Here is a 23,214-nt window from a genome sequence, read left to right on the forward strand (position 1 = left end):
TGTATCATCAGAAAACACACACAATGTGAGACAGAGGCATGGAAGATTTGTCTCCTAAGGTGGGAGAGCAGTGGGAGCAGGAGACTATGTGGATTGGCACAGAGGCCATTTTTTTTCACTTTCTGGATTTCTATCAGCTACCAGTGTGGCAGAACTGTACAGATACGGTAATACATTGTATAGACACATCTATATAACTTTTAATGTACTTTTATTAGAAAACAAAGTTTTTCTTATCCGGAGTTCCCCTTTAATGGTCTTATCGGACCATGGAGCAAACTACTAACTGCATCGGAATGGCGCAGAGGATTAGGAAAGAGACATACCTTCCTCCTCGGCATCTCCTGTGCAGTAGGTTAGATTCGGCTAACCTGCTGATAGTTCCTCTTCGAAGAGTCACTGTTTTGAATTTTATTTTAAGAAATCAACAGGGGTTGTGATCAGAAAGCAGTTTTGCAATATACTCAGTGTTATATACATTGCCACTAGATGACTCCCGTCACTGCGCATGTGTACAGCTCCTGGGCTTCCACATTTAGTAGCAGAGAATCCTGGGGATGCTCGCATTGTGTGGTCAGCTCTCCTGTCACACAGCACCAAAACATCTGTTAACACACAGTGACATTATACTGACTGAATTATTACATACAGAGCATTGTCTCCAGGTAAGCTGCAGGGCAGATAACATAATTAGCAAATGTTAATAATATAATTAGCCTAAGGTAATTTCCCACAGTTAATATACAACCTGCATGATAAACAGGTGTCTTTCCTTGTGTGAGTGAGCAAAGGACTGGGACTTCCTGTGTTTGGTCTCTTTGTTTGAACAGAGAAAAGACCAAATAATGGTATGGAGCAGTTTGACAGGAAGGGATACAGTTAGTGGTGAAACATAGAAGATTGCCGGCAGAAAAAGACCTCTTTGTCCATCTACTCTGCCCTTTTAGCATTTCCCTTCTTATTATCTTAGGATAGATATGTGTTTATCCCAGGCATGTTAAAATTATGTTATTGTAGACTTACCAACCACATCTGCTGGAAGTTTGTTCCAAGCATCTACTACACTTTCAGTAAAGTAATATCTTCTCACGTTGCTTCTGATCTTTCCCCCAACTAACCTCTCATTGTGTCTTCTTGTTTTTGAGTTAAGTTTTTTAACAAAGAAAATGAAAAAAATACTACTTGTGATCACAACCACTGGTGATTTCTAAAAAAATAAAAAAATAAAATTGTCTTCGGATAAACAGATTTACAAGCTTTAATCGCTCCGGGTCGAAGTGATCAGACCTGTACCGATCGCGAGAACGAGCGGGAAGAGGACCGCTTCCTGCTCTGTGTCAGTGAAAGAGTTGGGCTACACAGACCTACATTAGGAGCCAAACTTATTACGTGACATGGAGCGAATTATGACACTGTCACTTTAAGCATCTCTAGAAGCTGCTGCTGAGCAGCTTCTAGTGATGCACCGCTTGCTTTGATGATCTGCCCACTCACTGTAACACAGGATAAGCAGGCTAAACATTAAAGTGAACAGAATGGAGGGGCATGACTTGTCAGCATCTTGCTCCCCCATTCAATGTCATAGGCTGCAAGCACTTCCTGCTTCCTATGGGACCCTGGAACATTAACTTTCCAGCAGGTGCAGTGATATGACGTCATCCAGTATTATGAATCTTATGGACTATGGAGTGCTCAGCAGTTGTGGAGGACACAGCAGAGAAGAACATTATTTTTATTGAGGGCACAGCAGAGGGGGCATTATTACTATGAAGGACATGGTAGGGGCATTATTACTATGAGGGGCACAGCATGGGGGAGAATTATTACTATGAAGGGCACAGCAAAGGGGGGCATTATTACTATGGAGGACACAGCAGAGAAGGACATTATTTTTATGGAGGGCACAGCATTATTACTATGAAGGGGCACATCATGGGAACATTATTACTATATTGAGGGCACAGCAGTGGCCATTATCACTATATGGGGCACAGGAGGGAACATTTTTACTATAGTGAGGGCACAGCAGTGGGCATTATTACTACATGGGGGTACAGTAGGGAACATTATTACCATTGTTTGGCAGTCTATAGGAGGGAGAAAGGGAAGGAAGTTGCTGGAAAAGTGCAGAGCCTAAGATGTTTGGCAGGTTCTGAAGAGAAGAAAAGGGAAAGTGACACTTCAAATCAAAGAAGACGTCACCTGTGGTAGGGGTGCACCGTGGTAAATTTTTTTCCCAAAGGGTAGGCAGAGGTGGAAAAGGTTTGGAAACTCTGCTCTAAAGGCTTTTTCAAACATGAAAAGGCCCGGTTATAGGTTCAACTGGTGGTATTTACAAGGAGTGGCATACAGAAACAAAATTGTAAAACAGAATTGTAAAGTGCTGCGGAATCTGTTGGCGCTATATAAATAAAAATTATTATTATTAATATTATTATGGTGAGAATGGAAAATCAGCCCTCAAGACAGATTGCCATGGCACAGCAGCTGGCTAATATAACAGAAGAGCAGAGCTTTACTGGAGCTGTGGGATATGAACATGTTCACTAGTAGCGGCATCATAAGTGCCTCAATACTGAGCAGGAGCTCCACCTCTGGGCCAAATATTGATGGTAGTCCTAATGGGAAAACCAATGTAACAGCAATATGCCAAGCTTATTTATGGACTGAGTGAAGACTCACTCTACAGCGTCTTGCCCTGTAGTTGCCCCTCTGTCACCCACTTTTGCCGGGCGAGCGATAACTCAGTGAGCAGCAGATTGCTTTCCATGTTGTCGATGGATCTCAGTGACGCAAGCCGCTCATGTAGATCCGTAATCTGGTCTTCCAAAAGGGCAACGTGCACAAATCTTGCACAACAAACAGGCACCCTCAAAAGACTTCAAGGATGGCATACATTGAGCAAGATGTACATTGGACACCATTGTCAAACATGGAGCACATTTTTACCAATGGGGATATCAGGGATACTAAACACAACAAACAGGAGCAGACAGACAGTAAATAACTGCAATTGACTAAACTCACTGAATCTAAGGTCCCTAAATCTTAAGATAAACACTTTAGATATAAGAAAAAAAAACATTGCTTTCTTTGCTTTGCTGCTGGTGACTCTTCTGCAAGTCACATGCATAGGGAAAGCACCAGCTGCTTTACTGGTAGGAGCCAATCCACACTATATAGGACTTCTCCTCCCCTATTGCTATATAGAGGACTGGTTGGTACAAGTCACCTGTCCACTTCTTCAGCAAATTGGTTAAATAGACTTACGTGATTGGTTCTTGGCAAACATAATAATGACACAGACTTCTCCACCTTTAGGGGAGGAGCAGCTGTGTAGTAGGCGGTCACTTGGTCTTCACTGATTGGTTGGCTCGGTCACCCTCCCATGGTGTCAGGCTTGTGATTGGCTGCTGTGCGTTCCCCGGCTGCCGCAGCGCTGGGTAGATCCTGAGAATTTTAAGGAGGAGCTGGGATGACAGTCGTGGGGCAGGGGAGGGATGTGCCCATAGCTGCGGCATACACAGCCCGGCCCTGTGTGCTGATGTCAGGCGGGGTGGTCGGGGCTGAGGACCGGCTGTGTGTATGATACACGGGGCTGGGGTGGAGGTGCTCTCACCGGGAAAACTCTGGAACAGAGGGAGGAAGTAAGAAAACGGAGGGGGAGGTGGAAGAAGAGGTGGAAGAAGCGCAACAGCGAGGAAAGCTGCGGGGACAGCGGGAGGAGGATGGAGCTGCCCATCTGTGCCCCTGCCCGCTGCCTGTGCCTGGTGTCCGCACTCAGCCTCATCCTGCTGGTCACCTCCACCAGCTGCAGCAGCCAGGGGGCAGACAGTAAGTGCTGAGCCCATAGACCAGACTAGCTGCTGTATATCAGAGATAGGGCCATCATACACTGACCCCATAGACCAGACTAGCTGCTGTATATCAGAGATAGGGCCATCATACACTGATCCCATAGACTAGCTGCTGTATATCAGAGATAGGGCCATCATACACTGACCCCATAGACTAGCTGCTGTATATCAGAGATAGGGCCATCATACACTGATCCCATAGACTAGCTGCTGTATATCAGAGATAGGGCCATCATACACTGACCCCATAGACCAGACTAGCTGCTGTATATCAGAGATAGGGCCATCATACACTGATCCCATAGACCAGACTAGCTGCTGTATATCAGAGATAGGGCCATCATACACTGATCCCATAGACCAGACTAGCTGCTGTATATCAGAGATAGGGCCATCATACACTGATCCCATAGACTAGCTGCTGTATATCAGAGATAGGGCCATCATACACTGACCCCATAGACTAGCTGCTGTATATCAGAGATAGGGCCATCATACACTGATCCCATAGACTAGCTGCTGTATATCAGAGATAGGGCCATCATACACTGATCCCATAGACTAGCTGCTGTATATCAGAGATAGGGCCATCATACACTGATCCCATAGACTAGACTAGCTGCTGTATATTAGAGATAGGGCCATCATACACTGATCCCATAGACCAGACTAGCTGCTGTATATCAGAGATAGGGCCATCATACACTGAGCCCATAGACCAGACTAGCTGCTGTATATCAGAGATAGGGCCATCATACACTGAGCCCATAGACTAGCTGCTGTATATCAGAGATAGGGCCATCATACACTGAGCCCATAGACTAGCTGCTGTATATCAGAGATAGGGCCATCATACACTGAGCCCATAGACTAGCTGCTGTATATCAGAGATAGGGCCATCATACACTGATACCATAGACCAGACTAGCTGCTGTATATCAGAGATAGGGCCATCATACACTGATCCCATAGACTAGACTAGCTGCTGTATATCAGAGATAGGGCCATCATACACTGATCCCATAGACTAGCTGCTGTATATCAGAGATAGGGCCATCATACACTGATCCCATAGACTAGACTAGCTGCTGTATATCAGAGATAGGGCCATCATACACTGATCTCATAGACTAGCTGCTGTATATCAGAGATAGGGCCATCATACACTGATCCCATAGACTAGCTGCTGTATATCAGAGATAGGGCCATCATACACTGATCCCATAGACCAGACTAGCTGCTGTATATCAGAGATAGGGCCATCATACACTGATCCCATAGACCAGACTAGATGCTGTATATCAGAGATAGGGCCATCATACACTGATCCCATAGACCAGACTAGCTGCTGTATATCAGAGATAGGGCCATCATACACTGATCCCATAGACCAGACTAGCTGCTGTATATCAGAGATAGGGCCATCATACACTGATCCCATAGACCAGACTAGCTGCTGTATATCAGAGATAGGGCCATCATACACTGATCCCATAGACCAGATTAGCTGCTGTATATCAGAGATAGGGCCATCATACACTGATACCATAGACCAGACTAGCTGCTGTATATCAGAGATAGGGCCATCATACACTGATACCATAGACTAGCTGCTGTATATCAGAGATAGGGCCATCATACACTGATCCCATAGACTAGACTAGCTGCTGTATATCAGAGATAGGGCCATCATACACTGATCCCATAGACTAGCTGCTGTATATCAGAGATAGGGCCATCATACACTAATCCCATAGACTAGCTGCTGTATATCAGAGATAGGGCCATCATACACTGATCCCATAGACCAGATTAGCTGCTGTATATCAGAGATAGGGCCATCATACACTGATCCCATAGACCAGACTAGCTGCTGTATATCAGAGATAGGGCCATCATACACTGATACCATAGACCAGACTAGCTGCTGTATATCAGAGATAGGGCCATCATACACTGATACCATAGACCAGACTAGCTGCTGTATATCAGAGATAGGGCCATCATACACTGATACCATAGACCAGACTAGCTGCTGTATATCAGAGATAGGGCCATCATACACTGATACCATAGACCAGACTAGCTGCTGTATATCAGAGATAGGGCCATCATACACTGATACCATAGACCAGACTAGCTGCTGTATATCAGAGATAGGGCCATCATACACTGATACCATAGACCAGACTAGCTGCTGTATATCAGAGATAGGGCCATCATACACTGATACCATAGACCAGACTAGCTGCTGTATATCAGAGATAGGGCCATCATACACTGATACCATAGACCAGACTAGCTGCTGTATATCAGAGATAGGGCCATCATACACTGATACCATAGACCAGACTAGCTGCTGTATATCAGAGATAGGGCCATCATACACTGATACCATAGACCAGACTAGCTGCTGTATATCAGAGATAGGGCCATCATACACTGATACCATAGACCAGACTAGCTGCTGTATATTAGAGATAGGGCCATCATACACTGATCCCATAGACTAGCTGCTGTATATCAGAGATAGGGCCATCATACACTGATCCCATAGACCAGACTAGCTGCTGTATATCAGATATAGGGCCATCATAGACTGGTCCCATAGACTAGCTGCTATAGGGCCATCATAGACTGATCCCATAGACTACACATAGCTGCTATATACCGGAGATAGGGCCATCATACACTGATCCCATAGACTACACATAGCTGCTATATACCGGAGATAGGGCCGTTTTACACTGATCCCATAGACTAGCTGCTATATACCGGAGATAGGGCCATCATAGACTAGACTAGATGCTATATACCGGAGATAGGGCTGTCATAGACTAGGCATCACTGGTATATAGTGGAGATAGGGCCATCATAGACTGATCCCATAGACTACGCATCACTGGTATATAGTGGAGATAGGGCCATCATAGACTGATCCCATAGACTAGTCATCGCTGGTATATAGTGGAGATAGGGCCATCACACTGACTTAAGCTTATTGTGAGTAATAGTCCAGGTGTGACACTACCTATTATATATAGATTAATATTGGTCATCAAGACCAGGATTAGCACTACCCACTTTACATAGACTGACATTTGGCATCTAGACCAGGATTGGCACTACCCACTATACATAGACTGATATTGGAGGGCTAGTCCAGGATTGGCACTACCCACTATAAATAGACTGATATTGGAGGGCTAATCCAGGATTGGCACTACCCACTATACATAGACTGATATTGGGCGTCTAGTCCAGGTTTGGTACTATCCACTATACATAGACTGGTATTGGAGGGCTAATCCAGGATTGGAACTACCCACTATACATAGACTGATATTGGGTGTCTAGTCCAGGTTTGGCACTACCCACTATACATAGACTGGTATTGGAGGGCTAGTCCAGGATTGGCACTACTCACTATACATAGACAGATACTGGGCGTCTAGTCCAGGTTTGGCACTACCCAGTATACATAGACTGGTATTGGAGGGCTAGTCCAGGATTGGCACTACTCACTATACATGGACTGATACTGGGCATATAGTCCAGACTTAGTACACGCTGTCTCTGCTTTGGTAACAGTTTGTTGTCCCACAGAAGCATAAGCATTGTATCAGTGGTTACATGTCTATGTACAGGACATTGTGATATTCCCATTGTCATGGTGCTTGAACCTGGAACGTGACCATTAGAAGGTGTTTTCTTAGAAGGTGTAATTCATTACTTCCCTGTACAAATATTGTGTTCCCCATTCTGATAAATACTTTCTGTTCTGTAGCAAAACAAGTTGTTGAACAGATCAAGAAGTTTCAATACAGGGTCCACTTGCCCTTATTCACATCCATCAGAGGTCCAGTGCCCCTTTATCAGTGGAGGCTGTGGTATTACATGTGAGCAGAGCCACCCTCGCCTTTAGCTGTCCATAGACATAAGAATACTATGACCTCTCCGTTAGCTGCTTGTTCAGTTTTCTAACAGACACATTTTGGCGTGGCCTAAAAGTAAACCAAAGTCCCCCCCTCAATGAATACATTTTTATTTACATTAAATGTTGTTTTTGCATATTAAACCATTAAAGTACTGTCACCCCCCCTTACTCTCGCTTCATTTTATCGGTGGGCAATGTCACCTAGGCAGGGCTTTATGTCAGTTAGGCCCCCATCTCCCGGCTGTGAAGCCCCACCTAGGTGACACTGTCCACTGATTAAATTATGCAATTTTAGAACAAAAAAAGACAGTAAGAGGGTGACAGTATTACAACTCAGCTCCATTCACTTTAATGGAGCAAGGCTGCAAAACCCACACCCAAACTTGTTTCTGCAAGAAAGTAGGCAAGTTTTTCTAAAACCTAGATAATCCCTTTAAGGCCACATTCCTGCATTGTGATTCCCGAAAGTAGAAGTCCGAAACCATGACCCTATGCAGTTATCAAAAGCTGCACAATGTTGAAACGGAGATGTGAGTTCTATTTTTTGTTTAGTTTTAAAAGGGAATCTGATAGATGCAGTTTGCATTTCAAACTGCTGACACTGTTAGATAGCTGTTGGGTCAAGGAGACACATGGTACCTTTCATATTTCCAGCTGTGCTTCCAGAACATAGAGAAATGCTTTTATTCTCTGGTACAAAGAGGCAGAGAGGTTTTCCCAGGCTCCTGATCTGTGAGGGCTGTAACACCTCCTCCCCTCCCATCTCTGACCCTGATTGGAGCTCAGTTTGCAGCTGATTGTCAGTCCAGCAGGGTAAAGTATGGGAGGCAGGAGGTGTTACAGCCCTCAGCAAATCAGGAGCTTGGGAAAACCTCTCTGTACCAGAGAATAAAAGCATTTCTCTACATTCTGAAAACACAGCTGGATATATGAAAGGTACCATGTGTCTCCTTGGCCCAACAGCTGCTGTATCTAACAGTGTCAGCAGTTTGGAACCTGAATTGCAGCTGACAGATTCCCCTTAATTGTCAAAGACCTTGTATGTGTACAGACACACGAGTTATAATAAAACCACTATGAATAACATTGATTATCTGGTGACCATGGTGTCACGAGGAATGATATATTAGCAACTGGTGATAAGTCAGTTCTTGAAGATGATGCGTTGGAAGCAGGAAAAATGTACAGAAAAATGTAAAGATCTGGACGGCATTGGCATCGGCTGAATTGTGATTGGAAGACAAATGGGTCAGAACATTTTCAGAACAGCAGGTGTTTGTTAATATCTTTATATTGTCACGATTTAGTCATTTTTGTATGTGTTTCTGATTGTAGACTTTTCTAAAAGACCGGCTAATCTAAAAATGGACCAGGCGTTTCTGCTGATAACCAATGGGTTACCCAGTGAGAAGATTGTTGTTTACTGGCGTTCTGACCAGTGTTACCAGGTATGGCCAGTCTTTGACCTCTGTGAGTAGTATTAAAGACTAAGGGCCCTTTTACGCTGCATGACCCGAGAAGAGAATGAGCTTTAAATGCTGGACCGTTCATTTGCCCCATTAGGGTGGGTTCATACTGAGGAATTCTCGCGGATAAAGTCTGCGGAATTCCACAGTATGTCCGCGCGCGGCCGACATATCACTTCTTTCGCCGGATAGCGGAATACGCCGGCCCATAGTATGGTGTCTATGGAGCCAGCGGAATGGCGCGAGGCCGTGCGCGTGGACATACTGTGGAATTCCGCAAACATTATCCGCGGGAATTCCTCAGTGTGAACCCACCCTTAAAGAAGTACTCCGTTGAATTTTTTTTCTCCTTAAATTATATGGTGTCAGAAAGTTATATAGATTTGTAATTAACTTATTTTTAAAAGTCTGGCGTTTTTTAAAAAACTTCAGCCTGTAGGGGAGGGGGGAAATTTATTTCAAGTAACAACTTCTCCCTATGCCCACAGGGAGCGGTGGGAGCGGAGTGGCCACAGGACCGCTGCCAAGCTCCGGGATCTCTGAGGTGTCCATGTCATGACTCCGCTGATGGACTGGCCACTTGTAGCGCAACAAAAAGTCACAGTGTATGCCCAGTCTTAAAGTGACTCTGTACCCACAATCTGTCCCCCCAAAACCACTTGTACCTTCGCATAGCTGCTCTTAATCCAAGATCTGTCCTGGGGTCCGTTCGGCAGGTGATGCAGTTATTGTCCTAAAAAACAACTTTTAAACTTACAGCCCCGTGCCCAACGGGAGTATCTGTGCCCTATTTTTGCACCACCCCTCCGTCCCTCCCAGTGGCGGATTATAATGTGGGCGGTTTGGGCGGCCGCCCGGGGCCCGAGGCTCCGGGGGGGGCCCATGCCGCGCTGCCCACATTATAATGCACTCTTGTGACCGCAAGCATTGTTTCGCTTGCGGTCACAAGAGTCTCCGGCTGCCTCCGGCTGATGCGCTGCCCTTTATAGATGGTCCCCCCCCAGTCAGTAAATAACACAAAAATAACAAAATATAACTCACCTACCCTGCGTTCCCCCGTCGATCCTCTCTCCTTCTGCAGTCTCCGGCTGAGCGCGGCTGCAGGGGGTGTCCCGTCCTCTCCCCGGCAGCGCGCGCATCACACAGCTCCTAGTGCCGCCTGGGGCCCTGACTTCCGGTACTGGGAGCGCACGTACCGGAAGTCAGGTCCCAGGCGGCACTAGGAGTTGTGTGATGCGCGCGCTGCCGGGGAGAGGACGGGACACCCCCGGCAGCCGCGCTCAGCCGGAGACTGCAGAAGGAGAGAGGATCGACGGGGGAACGCAGGGTAGGTGAGTTGTATTTTGTTATTTTTGTGTTATTTACTGACTGGGGGGAGGGACCATCTATAAAGGGGGGAAAGAGGGGGACCATCTATAAAGGGAGGGGGGAGAGGGGGATCATCTATAAGGGAGGGGGAGAGGGGGACCATTTATAAAGGGAGGGGGGGAGAGGGGGACCATCTATAAGGGAGAGGGGGACCATCTATAAAGGCAGGGGGGAGAGGGGGACCATCTATAAAGGCAGGGGGAGAGGGGGACCATCTATAAGGGGGGGGGGCAGAGGGGGACCATCTATAAGGGGGGGGCAGAGGGGGACCATCTATAAGGGGGGGGGCAGAGGGGGACCATCTATAAGGAAGGGGGGAGAGGGGGACCATCTATAAAGGGGGGAAAGAGGGGGACCATCTATAAGGGAGGGGGGAGAGGGGGACCATCTATAAGGGGGGAAAGAGGGGGACCATCTATAGAGGGGGACCATCTATAGAGGGGGAAAGAGGGGGACAATCTATAGAGGGGGAAAGAGGGAGACCATCTATAAAGGGGGACCATCTCCTATAGGATTTGCACCCTCCTCTCCTGACATCCTCTGTGCTGCTGGGACCTTCCCTATAGATCAGCACCCTCCTCTCCTGACATCCTCTGTGCTGCTGGGCGCTACGACCTCCCCTATAAGACCAGCACCCTCCTCTCCTGACACTCCTCTGTGCTGCTCGGACCTCTCCTGTAGATTAGCACCCTCCTCTCCTGACATCCTCTGTGCTGCTGTGACCTCCCCTATAGATCAGCACCCTCTTCTCCTGACATCCTCTGTGCTGCTCGGACCTCTCCTATAAGATCAGCACCCTCCTCTCCTGACATCCTCTGTGCTGCTGTGACCTTGGGGCAACATCAGGGGACCAGGTGAGGTGGCAATATGTTTATTGGGGGCAGTGGAGGTGGGGTGGGCAATGCTTACTGGGGGTAGCAGCAAGGGACCAAACATTATGTTTATTGGGGCCAGCGGGGAGGCAGGCAGTGTTTATTCGGGACAGTGGGGGGGGGGGGGCGCAGTAGCAGATTATAATGTGGGCGAATTGACTGGGGGGGCAGGTTGGGTGGACAGCCCGGGGCCCAGGGTACATTTAATCCGCCACTGGTCCCTCCTCCCCACCCTCTTCATCATTAGGAATGCCACTGGAACATTTTCTCCTGTCTGAACATTGCACAGGTGCCCTAACGATCCAGCCCATGTGCTGGGCTGACACAGCTGATGAATAGGAGACAATCTGCCTGGAGCATTCCTAATGATGAGGAGTGTGGGGAGGAGGGACAGAGAGGTTGTTCCAGCCTAATGCATACACAATCTAGGCCACGGCTGTTTGGCACAGGGCTGCAAGTTTAAAAGTTGTTTTTTAGGACAATAACTGTATCACCTGCCGAACGGACCCCAGGACAGATCTTGGATTAAAAGCAGCTATCAGAAGGTACAAGTGGTTTGGGGGGGGGGTGTCAGATTGTGGGTACAGAGTCGCTTTAAAGGGGTTGTCTGACTTTATAACATTAATATTCTACCCACAGGAGAGGCCAACACATATGCAGCAAACGGTGCTGGAAGCTCAGCGCTGTGTGTTGTTTGGGTTACTGCAGCTTGGGCACCTTAAAGTTGGGTCTGTTTGCCTCAGTCACCTATTCCAGTATTCTATTAAGAATATGAACTATGGTCTGTTAGTTAAGTGTGTGTGTGTGTGTGTGTGTGTGTGTGTGTGTTAACATTAAGTTTTCCAGTTGTTTAATTTAATGTTTATAATATTGGAAAGCTAAATATTTTAAACTATTAAAAAAAATGGACTGTGATTGTTTTGTTTTGTCGAAATATTAGAAGTATTCAGCATTATGATGTTTCTAATATGTGCTTCCCTCCTTCTGACAGTGCCTGTATCAAACTCTAGCTATATCAGATCCACGGATAGAACATGCTAGTGATGTAGCTGTAGTAGATACTCGACACCCAATCACTCTGCAGATTAATACAACCTCAGGGAACACAGAGCTCTGTCGGTAAGTTTTTGATACCTTATTTCCCTCATTACTATTTTGTTGTATATAATTCCTTTTTTATCTTATGAAATTTTTTGTATTAAAATTTTTGATCTGTGACTGGACCTAGTGATTTTTAGGTCCTCCAAAGTCTCTGTAGGATCTGCCCTGTCAGACAGTCATTGGCTGTAGTGGTGTTCTGCGTCAGTCAATGATTGGGCATTTCCTGCTGAGACTGCGCATATTGAAAGCAGGAATACACTGGGGACTGAAAACTGCTGGGGGGAAAGGGGTTGGTGATTATCATTTATTTTTAGCCTGTTAACCCAAACAACCTTTAAAGGGAACCTGTCACCCCCCGTGCCAGGGTGAAAGCCAACCGACCCCCTGCTAGAGCCCCGGATACTTACCCCATCTCACCAAGTCCCGCTCCTGGAGCCGGTCCCGGGACGGAGATATCCTTGTCGGAAGCCCGGCGCACGCTGCATAGATGACTGCAATTAAATTCCACAGTGTGAACAACAAAGCGGAAATCCCATTGAACACAATGAGATATTGCCCTGTACATATTTTACAGGCAGAATTTCAAGCGGAATCTGCATCAAATTCCTGTTTGAACGTACCCTAACTTCGAGGTGATACAACAATGAAAACTGAAAGGATTGACTTTTTAAATAAAGGGTGACTAAAGCTCTCTTGATGTCTCCCTATACCCAAATGGAGAGAAAAAACTATTAATAAAGATTGATAGATCGGGGAGAAGACTTTAGGCACCACCCTGACCACTCATGGTTCGAGTAGCAGAAAAATGACCACAGGTTCCTTTTAAAGGGCTTAGCCCAAAATTACAAGTTAGCCTCTACCCCAGTGTCCAACCTCCACCAATTCAAAGAACGGCAGTCAGTTGTCTGCTGAATTAATACATTGTATTAAAGGGGTACTCCAACATGTAACAACCTGGGTTTAGAAAGTTATTCAGATTTTGTAAATTAATTGTATTTAAATATCTCCAGTCCTACAGTACTTATCAGCTGCTGTATGCCCCGCAGGAAGTGATGTTTTCTTTCCAGCCTGACACAGTGCTCTTTGCTGCCACCTCTGTCCATGACAGAAACTGTCCAGAGCAGGAGAGGTTTTCTATGGACATTTGCTACTGCTTTGGACAGTTCCTGACATCGACAGAGGGGGCAGCAGACTGGAAAGAATACACCGCTTCCTGGAGGGCATACAGCAGCTGATAAGTACTGGAAGACTGGAGATTTTTAAATTCATGTTAATTACAAATCTCTATAACTTTCTGACAGTAGTAGATTTGAAAGAAAATATTTTTTGCTGGAGTTTCCCTTTCATTTCAGGAACTGGGGCCCTATAAGCACAGATTGAAATAGGCTTCCTCATTCCAGTGCTTTGTTTCGCCACCTAGTACAGAAGGGATATACATGCTTGTTTCCCTCTCAGCGTTTGACAGTCATACAAAGGATGTAATCGATGCATTTACTCTGGAGAGGGGAGTAAGGTTTCACCACCTAGTAGTAACAACAATGTAATCCCATGGTCCACCTCTATTACATGTATACTGTTGAGTATCAGTCTCAACCCACGAATGTCTGAAAATAAAGCTTGAAGGGGTTTTCCAGACTGGAGGGCTTTTTTCAATATGTCAGAAGGGGGGTTGGATGAAAGCAACCACATTCCCTTACCTCACTGGTTCCAGCCATGGGTCCCGCATCGTGCTGCTCTGGTCTCCCGTCCCCGGCCACTTCCTGGTCTATGATGACAGTTTGAGACGCAAAGTTTCAAGCCCGCTTAGTCATTTAGCACCTATAGCGGGGTCCCACCTCTGCTGCTGAATAGAACAGAGGGCTTGAAACGTCGCATCATTGACCAGGAAGTGGTTGAGGGCCGGAGACCAGAGCAGCAGGATGCAGGACCCACCACTGGGACCAAGAAGATAAGTGTATGTTGTTGCTTTCATCCACCCCTTCCCCAGCAATAGTGAAAAAAGCCCTCCCACCCAGAGTACCCCTTTAATGCATACCTGATTAAACAGCAGTCAAATTGCATTGTATGCTATTATATCACCTGCAGAGACTGTAACCTCATTGCTTGTATGGCATGTAATTAGTCTTTTATTACTTTTATTAGCGATTGTGACCTCTATCTGAACTCGGAATCATGTCTGTAAAATATTCTTGGTCACAGTTGTCATGTTTCTTTCTTCTCTTCAGCATTCACTACAGGTTTAGAGAATTTGGAAACTACTCTTTGTGGGTAAAGACCAACCATTCTGCCACCAAAGACGTAACATGTGACATAATAATTAATCAGAACCCGGCTTACACTAACCTCCGTAAGTTCTTTTCAAAGGGGAGCTCTGGTGATTTTTTTTTTTTTTTTTTTATTTCAAATCAACTGAAGTCAGAAAAGATATACAGATTTGTAAATTACTTTTATTAAAAAATCTCAAGTCTTCCAGTAGTCATCAGCTGCTTTATGTCCTGCAGGAAGTTGTGTATCCTTTCCAGTCTGACACAGTGCTCTCTGCTGACATCTCTGATCGTGACAGGAACTGTCCAGAGCAGGAGAAGTTTTCTATGGGGATTTGCTTCTGCTCAGGACCGTTCCTGACATGGACAGAGGTGGCAGCAGAGAGCACTGTGTCAGACTGGGAAGGATACACCACTTCCTGCAGGACATACAGCAGCTGATAAGTACTGTGACATTTGATTTAAGATTTGAATTCCCCTTTAAGTCTCTAATGCACATATGTGTTTTATTAGTTCTAATAATCTCTGTTATTTTCCCTTTTTCTCTGCAGCCATCATCATCGCCTTCTTTATATATGTTGCCATCTTTATATGTCTGTCCTTGGGGTCGTTCTTGTTACGGTAAGCGGATATCGGAAAATTACTCTGGAAGATGATTACTATTTTTAGCTTGTATAATCTTTCTGTTATGTACTTGTTGGGTCTTGATGCTTTATAAAATCTGCCTTAAATTATTATATTCTCTCTGCTTTCAAATGTGTCAGCTGTAAGCATGGCTTTCTTCTCAAGGAGATTCCCCCCCTTCCTCCGACCAATGGATTTTAGTCACTGGAATAGCCCTTTAAGCATCTTACATCTAGAGGCAGACTTCAGAGCATGACTTGTTGTTATCATCATGAAAACAATACAGCATTGGATACATCACATTAGATTAACAGAACTTGCAATAAAACAGGAACTTGTTATAATAATGTCAGCATTTATTCTTCCTTTTTTATGCAGCTGGACCAACCATCATCATCATCATCATCATCATTATTATTATATTTGTTATGCAAAACCAACTTGTTAAATCACATTGTCTTTGAACTGTATTTGGTTTTTAATACATCTTACATAAATGTATTCATTTATGCTGTGGCTGGGATGTATACAGCCTGCACATGTTGGTCTCCCCTTTCCGCTGGCTTTTGTAATGGGCCTTTCCTGTTTCAGCGTATTAACTGGGTCCTTCCTGGTGTGATGAAATACTGTAGCCTGGATGTGTTCAATGCTACTGCTTCTCATATCACTGATGCTATGGGTGGAGAGTTGGAGCTACATTCCCCTCCTAACTGCTTGGTATTAAAGCGTACCTGTCGTAAAAAAAAAAAAAAATTAAGAAACAAACAGGAATTATGATTGCAAGCAGTTTTGCAATATACTTTTTTTTTTTTAACAAAGTTTTCTAGATTTAAATAAATGGTATACATATGATCAAATTGTGCTCCATGCCTCCTCTATGCTGATATTTCGTCTTCTTTGTGTTAAAAAAAAAAAAAAAAAACGAACACAGGAAGTCCCAGTCCTTTGTGCACTCTTACAAGGAAAGACACCTGTTTATAATGCAGGTTGTATATCAACTTGGGCCAATTGCCGTAGGCTAATTATATTATTAACTTTTATTAATTATATTATCAGTTAGGTAGCTTATCAAGAGACAATGCTCTTTGTTATGTAACAATTCATTCAGTATAATTTCACGTTTACAGAGGTTTTGGTGCTGAGTGAGAGGAGAATTGACCATACAATGCGAGCACTCCCAGGATTCTCTGCTACTGAATGTGGACACGCAGCAGCTGTACACATGCATAGTGAATAGAGACACCTAGCGGCCAGATGTATAATGTTGATTGAAACTTAAAAAAAAGAAAGAAAGTATATTGCAAAACTGTTTGCGGAAAAAAAATGTGTCTGTACCTCTTAAACTGATTTATCCTTGAAAGCTTATTGGTGAAAGAGAAGGTTTCTGAACATGTATAGAGAGCCTGCAGAAGAAAATATAAGCTGCCGGTGATGCTAGTTTCCCCTTAATAACATATATTGCAAGGTTTGGGTATGTACATGCAGAAATAAGTTCTACATAGAGGTACCCCGCCAGTTGTGTATGCACATCTTTTCACAGCAAGGGATCACTCTGCAGTTATAAAAAAAAAAAACATAAAGGAAAAAACAGCACTAAAGTAGCACCGAGGCCCCTTCATTCTCTGGAGGTGAGAGTCCCAGGGTTTGCACTTACACCAATTATAGAGTGATGGCAAAGAGAACTTTTTTAATATATATAACATTTAAATTCTCTCTGCTCTGGTGCAATATAACTCTGTGATAAATTTCCTTTAATTTCCACATCCCTGCGCTGCTCTGTGCACTTGGCTGTGGATGTCTGGATTCAAAATACTACTTGTACATCAATAGCTTTGTATGTATAGATTCTATACTTATTCTGATATTCTGATTAGTATTATGCCTATAAAGGTAGTCATGCAGTTTGTGACCTGGAATTACACGTATAAGAATATTATAGAATTTTTCAGGACAAAGTGCGTGTCCAGTGAAGACTGAGCCTTACAATATACCACTTTAGTTGTTGTTGCTATTCCGATGGTTTGTAAACAGCAATTTATGCAATTGATTGTATGTTTGCTGATCTTTATAGTCAGTAGGTGGTATAGCTATTAGAAGTGTTTTGCTTAATTTATTTGTCCAATTTATTAATCCTATTTAACGCAATCCTTTTTTTTGGCAATTTTTTTTCAGCTTGAACACCATACAGAACTGGTTATGCAAGCGGATTAACCCTGTTGAAACTGATCGACTCATTAATTCTGTGAGTATATACAACTCCTGGCAAAATATATGGAATCATTGGTCTCCCAACTTTTACTCCATAGGAATTATATAAAACAGTGTTTTTCTAAAGGAGAACTCTGGGCAGGACCACTTTTTTTTTAATGCCTGGAGACGGAATGGGTGAAAAAAAAAAAAAATAACATCTACTTACCTCCCTGGCTCCAGTGGAGGTGCCCGCATTCTGCTGCTCTTGTCTCCGGCTGCTTCCTGGTCTAGAGAGGGGACTTAGGACATGACATTGCAGGCTCATTCTGCTAGTCAGCAGCAGAGGCGGTACACCTCTACAGCCACTGGCGGGATGAGTAGACCTGCAAAGTCCTGTCTCTAGACCAGGAAGTGGCTGTGGACTGGAGCGGTGGATTGTGGGCACCAGCAATCAATTTATTGCTTATAATAGGCCCCTGGGCGGGGAATAATAAAGTGTTAGGAAGAAGGGTTTTACAAATACCTAAAGGAAAAAAAATCCCCCCCCCATTAAAAAAAATCCCCCCAAATGTTACAAAAAAAAGCAAAAAGTCAATTTTGTTATCAGATTGTCATCACCATACAGGATTGCCTAAACAAATAAATGATAAAATTTCTAATCTTGCATGGTTGCCAGCATCAATGCAAAAAAAAGCAAAGATTTGGTAAATAATTAATTATTTTTTTTTGGTCACATCACAAAAAAATTATATAAAAGGTAAACAAAAACCTCAGATCATGGGGCAAGAAAATGTGAACTTGCACAGCTCCATGGGTGGAACAAATATAAAATAGGTTATAGGGCTCAGAACATGGCGATTCACGATACAAGGGTTGGGGTATTTTTTTTAATTATAAAGCTGAGTGAAAAGTGAAACCTAGTTGGGGCATTTAGAACATTTCAGAACCAATTAATATTTGTAGTTTGAAGGACCGCTGTAAATATTTGCAATAAATATTTATACAAGTTTAAATTGTTATTTACATTAAAAACCATAACAAAAAAATCTAGAAAGAAACAATGGTGCTATTCCTAGTGTGTGTGTGTGTGTGTGCGCGTGTATTTTCTTTGTCATTTTGTTTTCTTAACATCAACCCCATTATTGTGTGAAATTGACATGGTGGCACCGACTGATCTTTCATGTATTGACAGCAGGGTTTTTCTTTGTGTTTTTGCATAAAGGAGCTTGGTTCACCTAATAGAGCTGATTTGTCCAGCCAGGATGCACATTACGCCACCTGGAATACTGTTCCTCAAAGACTCAGGTCACTTGACACCTTTAGAGGGTAATTACTTGCTTTGCCTTTTTGTTTTTTGTTTTTATTATACTGGGAATGTAAATTTACTAGAGTGCTTCATTAATGTGGAACTGTACAGATCTGTGTTTTATAGTTGTATGTATATACTTATGTGTGCTTTTTCTGGTTCTAGGCTTTCTCTTATAATCATGGTGTTTGTGAATTATGGAGGAGGAGGCTACTGGTTCTTCAAGCACCAGAGCTGGAATGGTCAGTTCACTCAATAAAGAATGTAATTTTAGAAGAAGAAAATAAACATCTCCCTTGGTTGGAGGAGAGGTCATATAGTTACATTTTTTAAATTTTGTTGCTGTATTGTATAAATATAAAAAAATAAATCACAAAGTGGTTACATGAAGTATATTGATATAAACATACACACCCAATGCTCCAATACAATTCATTGTGTTGGTCTAGCGTTACCATATGTGCAGGTTTGTATATAAACATCCTTACAGTAAAATGTTGTGCAGTATGAAATACAAACATAAAAATGATGCGCTTACTTAACTTTATATGAACTTATATATATATATTACCTTTTATTTAATTATAGGTCTCACAATAGCAGATCTGGTTTTTCCATGGTAAGCACTTTTTATAGATCTACATTATAATGTAGGTGGTTGTGTACTCCTACACCGAGGGTCATATATCTGGATTGTATCGTGTGTTGTGTGCTTTATTGCAAAGACTCAAAAACCTTCTTTGTATACATATATACCCTTCATCTTAGGAATCGTACTTCCAGCCATAGTGTCCTATCACACTTGAAAGCTGCAGTGTGTTTTACTTTTAAAGGGGTTGTGCGGATAAATATTAAAAGAGCTGAGGGTGTGAGGTGAAAAAGTCCTTACTCACCTGCCACCGATGCCTTGCTGGAGCCATTCTGATGGTGGCTGTCCTGCCGCACAGCACTTCCAGCTCTCCCTCCTGACATAGGGAATTACACTTACCCAATTACTGGCTGAGATTGGTCACCATTGGGGGGATGGGCAGTAAGCATTCCTAAGCAGAAAACGGCACAGCAAAGATAATAATAGTCCATTGTAGTTTGTTCAAACTGGTCAAAAACCACCAAGCTTTTACAATGAAACTAAATTAACATATATCACATATGTTATATATAACATATAGTGCACACACATAAATTACAGTTATCAAAATAGGATCAAATTCTGCTCTCTTCTCATTCCTGAAAAGGAAACTACATGCACAGTTTTCCCAGAAACGCCTTCCGCTAGAGCTCAGATTTTTCTGGTGCTTGGTACATGACTATGGATAGTATATGCATGCATGTGGACTATAAGATGTAACAGCAGCCCTCAACACAGACTTTATTTTAGCAAAAAGAGAGGAAAAAGGCCATGTATAGTAGCGTGTGTGTGTATATATAATATATATATAATTTGTAAAGATCTTAATTGCTTTCACTTTGATATCTGCTTGGTATTTATTTAATGCTAGGTTTGTCTTCATCATGGGAACCTCCATCCATTTGTCCTTGATCTCCATGTTGCGTAAAGGAAACTCCAGATGTAAACTGTTTTTGAAAGTTCTTTGGCGGAGCATTCAGCTTTTCCTCATCGGATTGTTTGTGATAAATCAAAATTACTGCCGTGGACCATGTAAGTGTTTTTTGTTTTTTAATTATGTACTTTGGTGTCTTCTCCATGAACATGGCTTATATTGTTGCCCTACCATGGGTCTGAGGTCAGGAATAGGAGTGTTTATAGAATTTGTCCCTTACACAATGAAGTTTAAACTGCATCTGTAGTGAAACTTTGCTACCATGTTTAACCCCTTAGCGACCCATGACGTATCTGATACGTCATGGCGCCGCAGGGGGTGTTCAGAGCGGGGTCCCGCCGGGACCCCGCTCTGAACGGCGCTGATCCCGGCTGACACGTGCAGCCGGGCAGTGCCTCTGTTAGCCGGCGCGGGTCCCGTTGCCACGCCGGCTAATTAAGCACTTCAATGCAGCTGTCAAACCTGACAGCTGCATTGAAGTGCTTTATGCACACTATCCCTGGTGTCTAGTGGCACGGATTTCCCCCCCGCGATGCGATCGCGGGGGGGAGATCCGTTCTTCTGCCCGTGCCGGGCCTCAGCGTCGGAATGACTCTGATCCCGGCTCGGCAATAGATTGCTATGGCCTGCAGCAGGCCATAGTAATCTATGACCGATCTGATGGATCTTTGCTGTGTATATACACAGCATTGATCTCTATGAGAGATCAGTGCTATGTATATACAAGCCCCCCAGGGGGGCTTCTAGTCCATGTAAAAAAAAAAGTAAAAAAGTGTTTTTATTATTAAAAAATCCCCTCCCCTAATAAAAGTCCAAATCACCCCCCTTTTCCCATTTTATAAATATAAATTAATAAATAAATAAACATATTTAGTATCGCCGCGCGCGTAATCGCCCGAACTATTAATTAATCACATTCCTGATCTCGCACGGTAAACTGTGTCAGCGCAAAAAAAATTCCAAAGTGCAAAATTGCGCATTTTTGGTCGCATCAAATCCAGAAAAAATGTAATAAAAAACGATCAAAAAGTCGTATATGCGCAATCAAGGTACCGATAGAAAGAACACATCATGGCGCAAAAACTGACACCTCACACAGCCCCATAGACCTAAGGATAAAAGCGTTATAAGCCTGGGAATGGAGCGATTTTAAGGAACGTATATTTGTTAACAATGGTTTGAATTTTTTACAGGCCATCCGATACAATATAAGTTATACATGTTATATATCATAGTAATCGTAACGACTTGAGGAACATGCATAACAAGTCAGTTTTACCATAGGACGGACGGCGTAAATGCAAAACTCACCGAAATCAAAACAAATTCGTTTTCTTTTCAATTTGACAGCGCAAATGATTTTTTTCCGGTTTCGCAGCATATGTTATGGAAAAATAATGCCTGTCATTGCAAAGTACAATTGGTTTCGCAAAAAATAAGCGCTCGTATACGTCTCTAGGTGAAAAAATGCAAGCGCTATGGACTTTTAAACTTAAAATGGAATAAGCAAAAGCGCAAAAACAAAAATAGGCTTTGACCTTAAGGGGTTAAGGCAGACAGGCCTGTTTTCCTATTAGCCAAAATATGATCTAATTTAACTAAAAGTAGTTGTCAGAAAATACAGCAAAAAATATAGATGGGAAATTATTAAATGGCTACTGTCATAACCAATAAATATATACCTAGAAAATTTCCCACTAGGTGTCTCACTTACTGGAAAACTGCAGTGGAGGCTTCGTCACTAAGGACTTTTAGTCTTTAGTAACAGCAAAAAAAAAAAAAGAGACCAAATGCAGGAAGTAATGTCAGTTGTCTCATTGAAGATGAATAGTGATTGGCCAGCAGCCGTACACTCCCCTGTATACTGCTGCAGATGAGTAAACTAACTGATAAAAAGGCTCCACCCACCAGCTGAGAGTGACATACAGAAGCATGAGGAGCACAATGGGGACCTAAACAGGCCGCTGGAGCAACACAATTAAAATCAAAATGGACAGCATCCATAATGAAAGCATTATCTATGTATTTGGTGGGGATTTTATATTTTGAATATTGTGTGTTATTCTTTACAGTGTCCTGGAGTGATATCCGAATTATGGGAGTACTGCAGAGGCTCAGCATTACTTACCTTGTGGTCTCCATTCTGGAATTACTGTTCACAAAGCCTTTACCAGATCCCATGCCCCAGGTGATAAACTTATAATAAATACTAATAAAACTTATTTTTTATTAAACTGTTATCAGAAAGTTATACAGAGTCGTAATTTACATTTACTTTAACAAGTCTTCCAGTACTTATCAGATGCTGTATGTCCTGCAAGAAGTGGTGTATTCTTTTCAGTCTGACACAGTGCTCTCTGCTGCCACCCCTGTCCATGTCAGGAATAGTCCTGAGCAGTAGCAAATCCTCATGGCATACCTATCCTGCTTTGGACAGTTCCTGACATGGACAGAGGTGGCAGCACAGTGCACTGTTTAAGACTGGAAAGAATACACCACTGCATACAGGACATACAGCAGCTGATGAGTACTGGTAGACTGGAGATTTTTTAAAATAGAAGTAATTTACAAATCTATATAACTTTCTGACACCAGCTGATTTTATTATTTCTTTTGTTTTTCCCTCCAGAGGAACCCCAACAGAGTTCTACAAAGCCACTTTTGGCT

At 43.3% G+C, this 23,214-nt stretch overlaps 1 protein-coding gene across 1 annotated transcript in view; it reads left to right on the forward strand.

Annotated features, from left to right (window-relative positions):
- The first annotated feature begins 3,485 nt into the window (after positions 1–3,485).
- Positions 3,486–23,214, forward strand: part of HGSNAT (heparan-alpha-glucosaminide N-acetyltransferase) — a 28,858-nt gene continuing 9,129 nt past the window's right edge. Inside the window, exons 1-11 of the mRNA XM_069978116.1 lie at positions 3,486–3,834; positions 9,130–9,242; positions 12,492–12,619; positions 14,827–14,948; positions 15,417–15,486; positions 17,662–17,731; positions 18,902–19,005; positions 19,151–19,227; positions 19,574–19,604; positions 20,485–20,645; positions 22,620–22,735. Coding sequence (XP_069834217.1) covers positions 3,729–3,834; positions 9,130–9,242; positions 12,492–12,619; positions 14,827–14,948; positions 15,417–15,486; positions 17,662–17,731; positions 18,902–19,005; positions 19,151–19,227; positions 19,574–19,604; positions 20,485–20,645; positions 22,620–22,735 — 1,098 coding nt within the window. The 5' untranslated portion in view covers positions 3,486–3,728. The remainder of the gene's footprint in view (positions 3,835–9,129; positions 9,243–12,491; positions 12,620–14,826; positions 14,949–15,416; positions 15,487–17,661; positions 17,732–18,901; positions 19,006–19,150; positions 19,228–19,573; positions 19,605–20,484; positions 20,646–22,619; positions 22,736–23,214) is intronic.

This window comes from Dendropsophus ebraccatus, chromosome 7 (assembly GCF_027789765.1).
Source record: "Dendropsophus ebraccatus isolate aDenEbr1 chromosome 7, aDenEbr1.pat, whole genome shotgun sequence".
NCBI classification, from domain to species: Eukaryota; Metazoa; Chordata; class Amphibia; order Anura; family Hylidae; genus Dendropsophus; species Dendropsophus ebraccatus.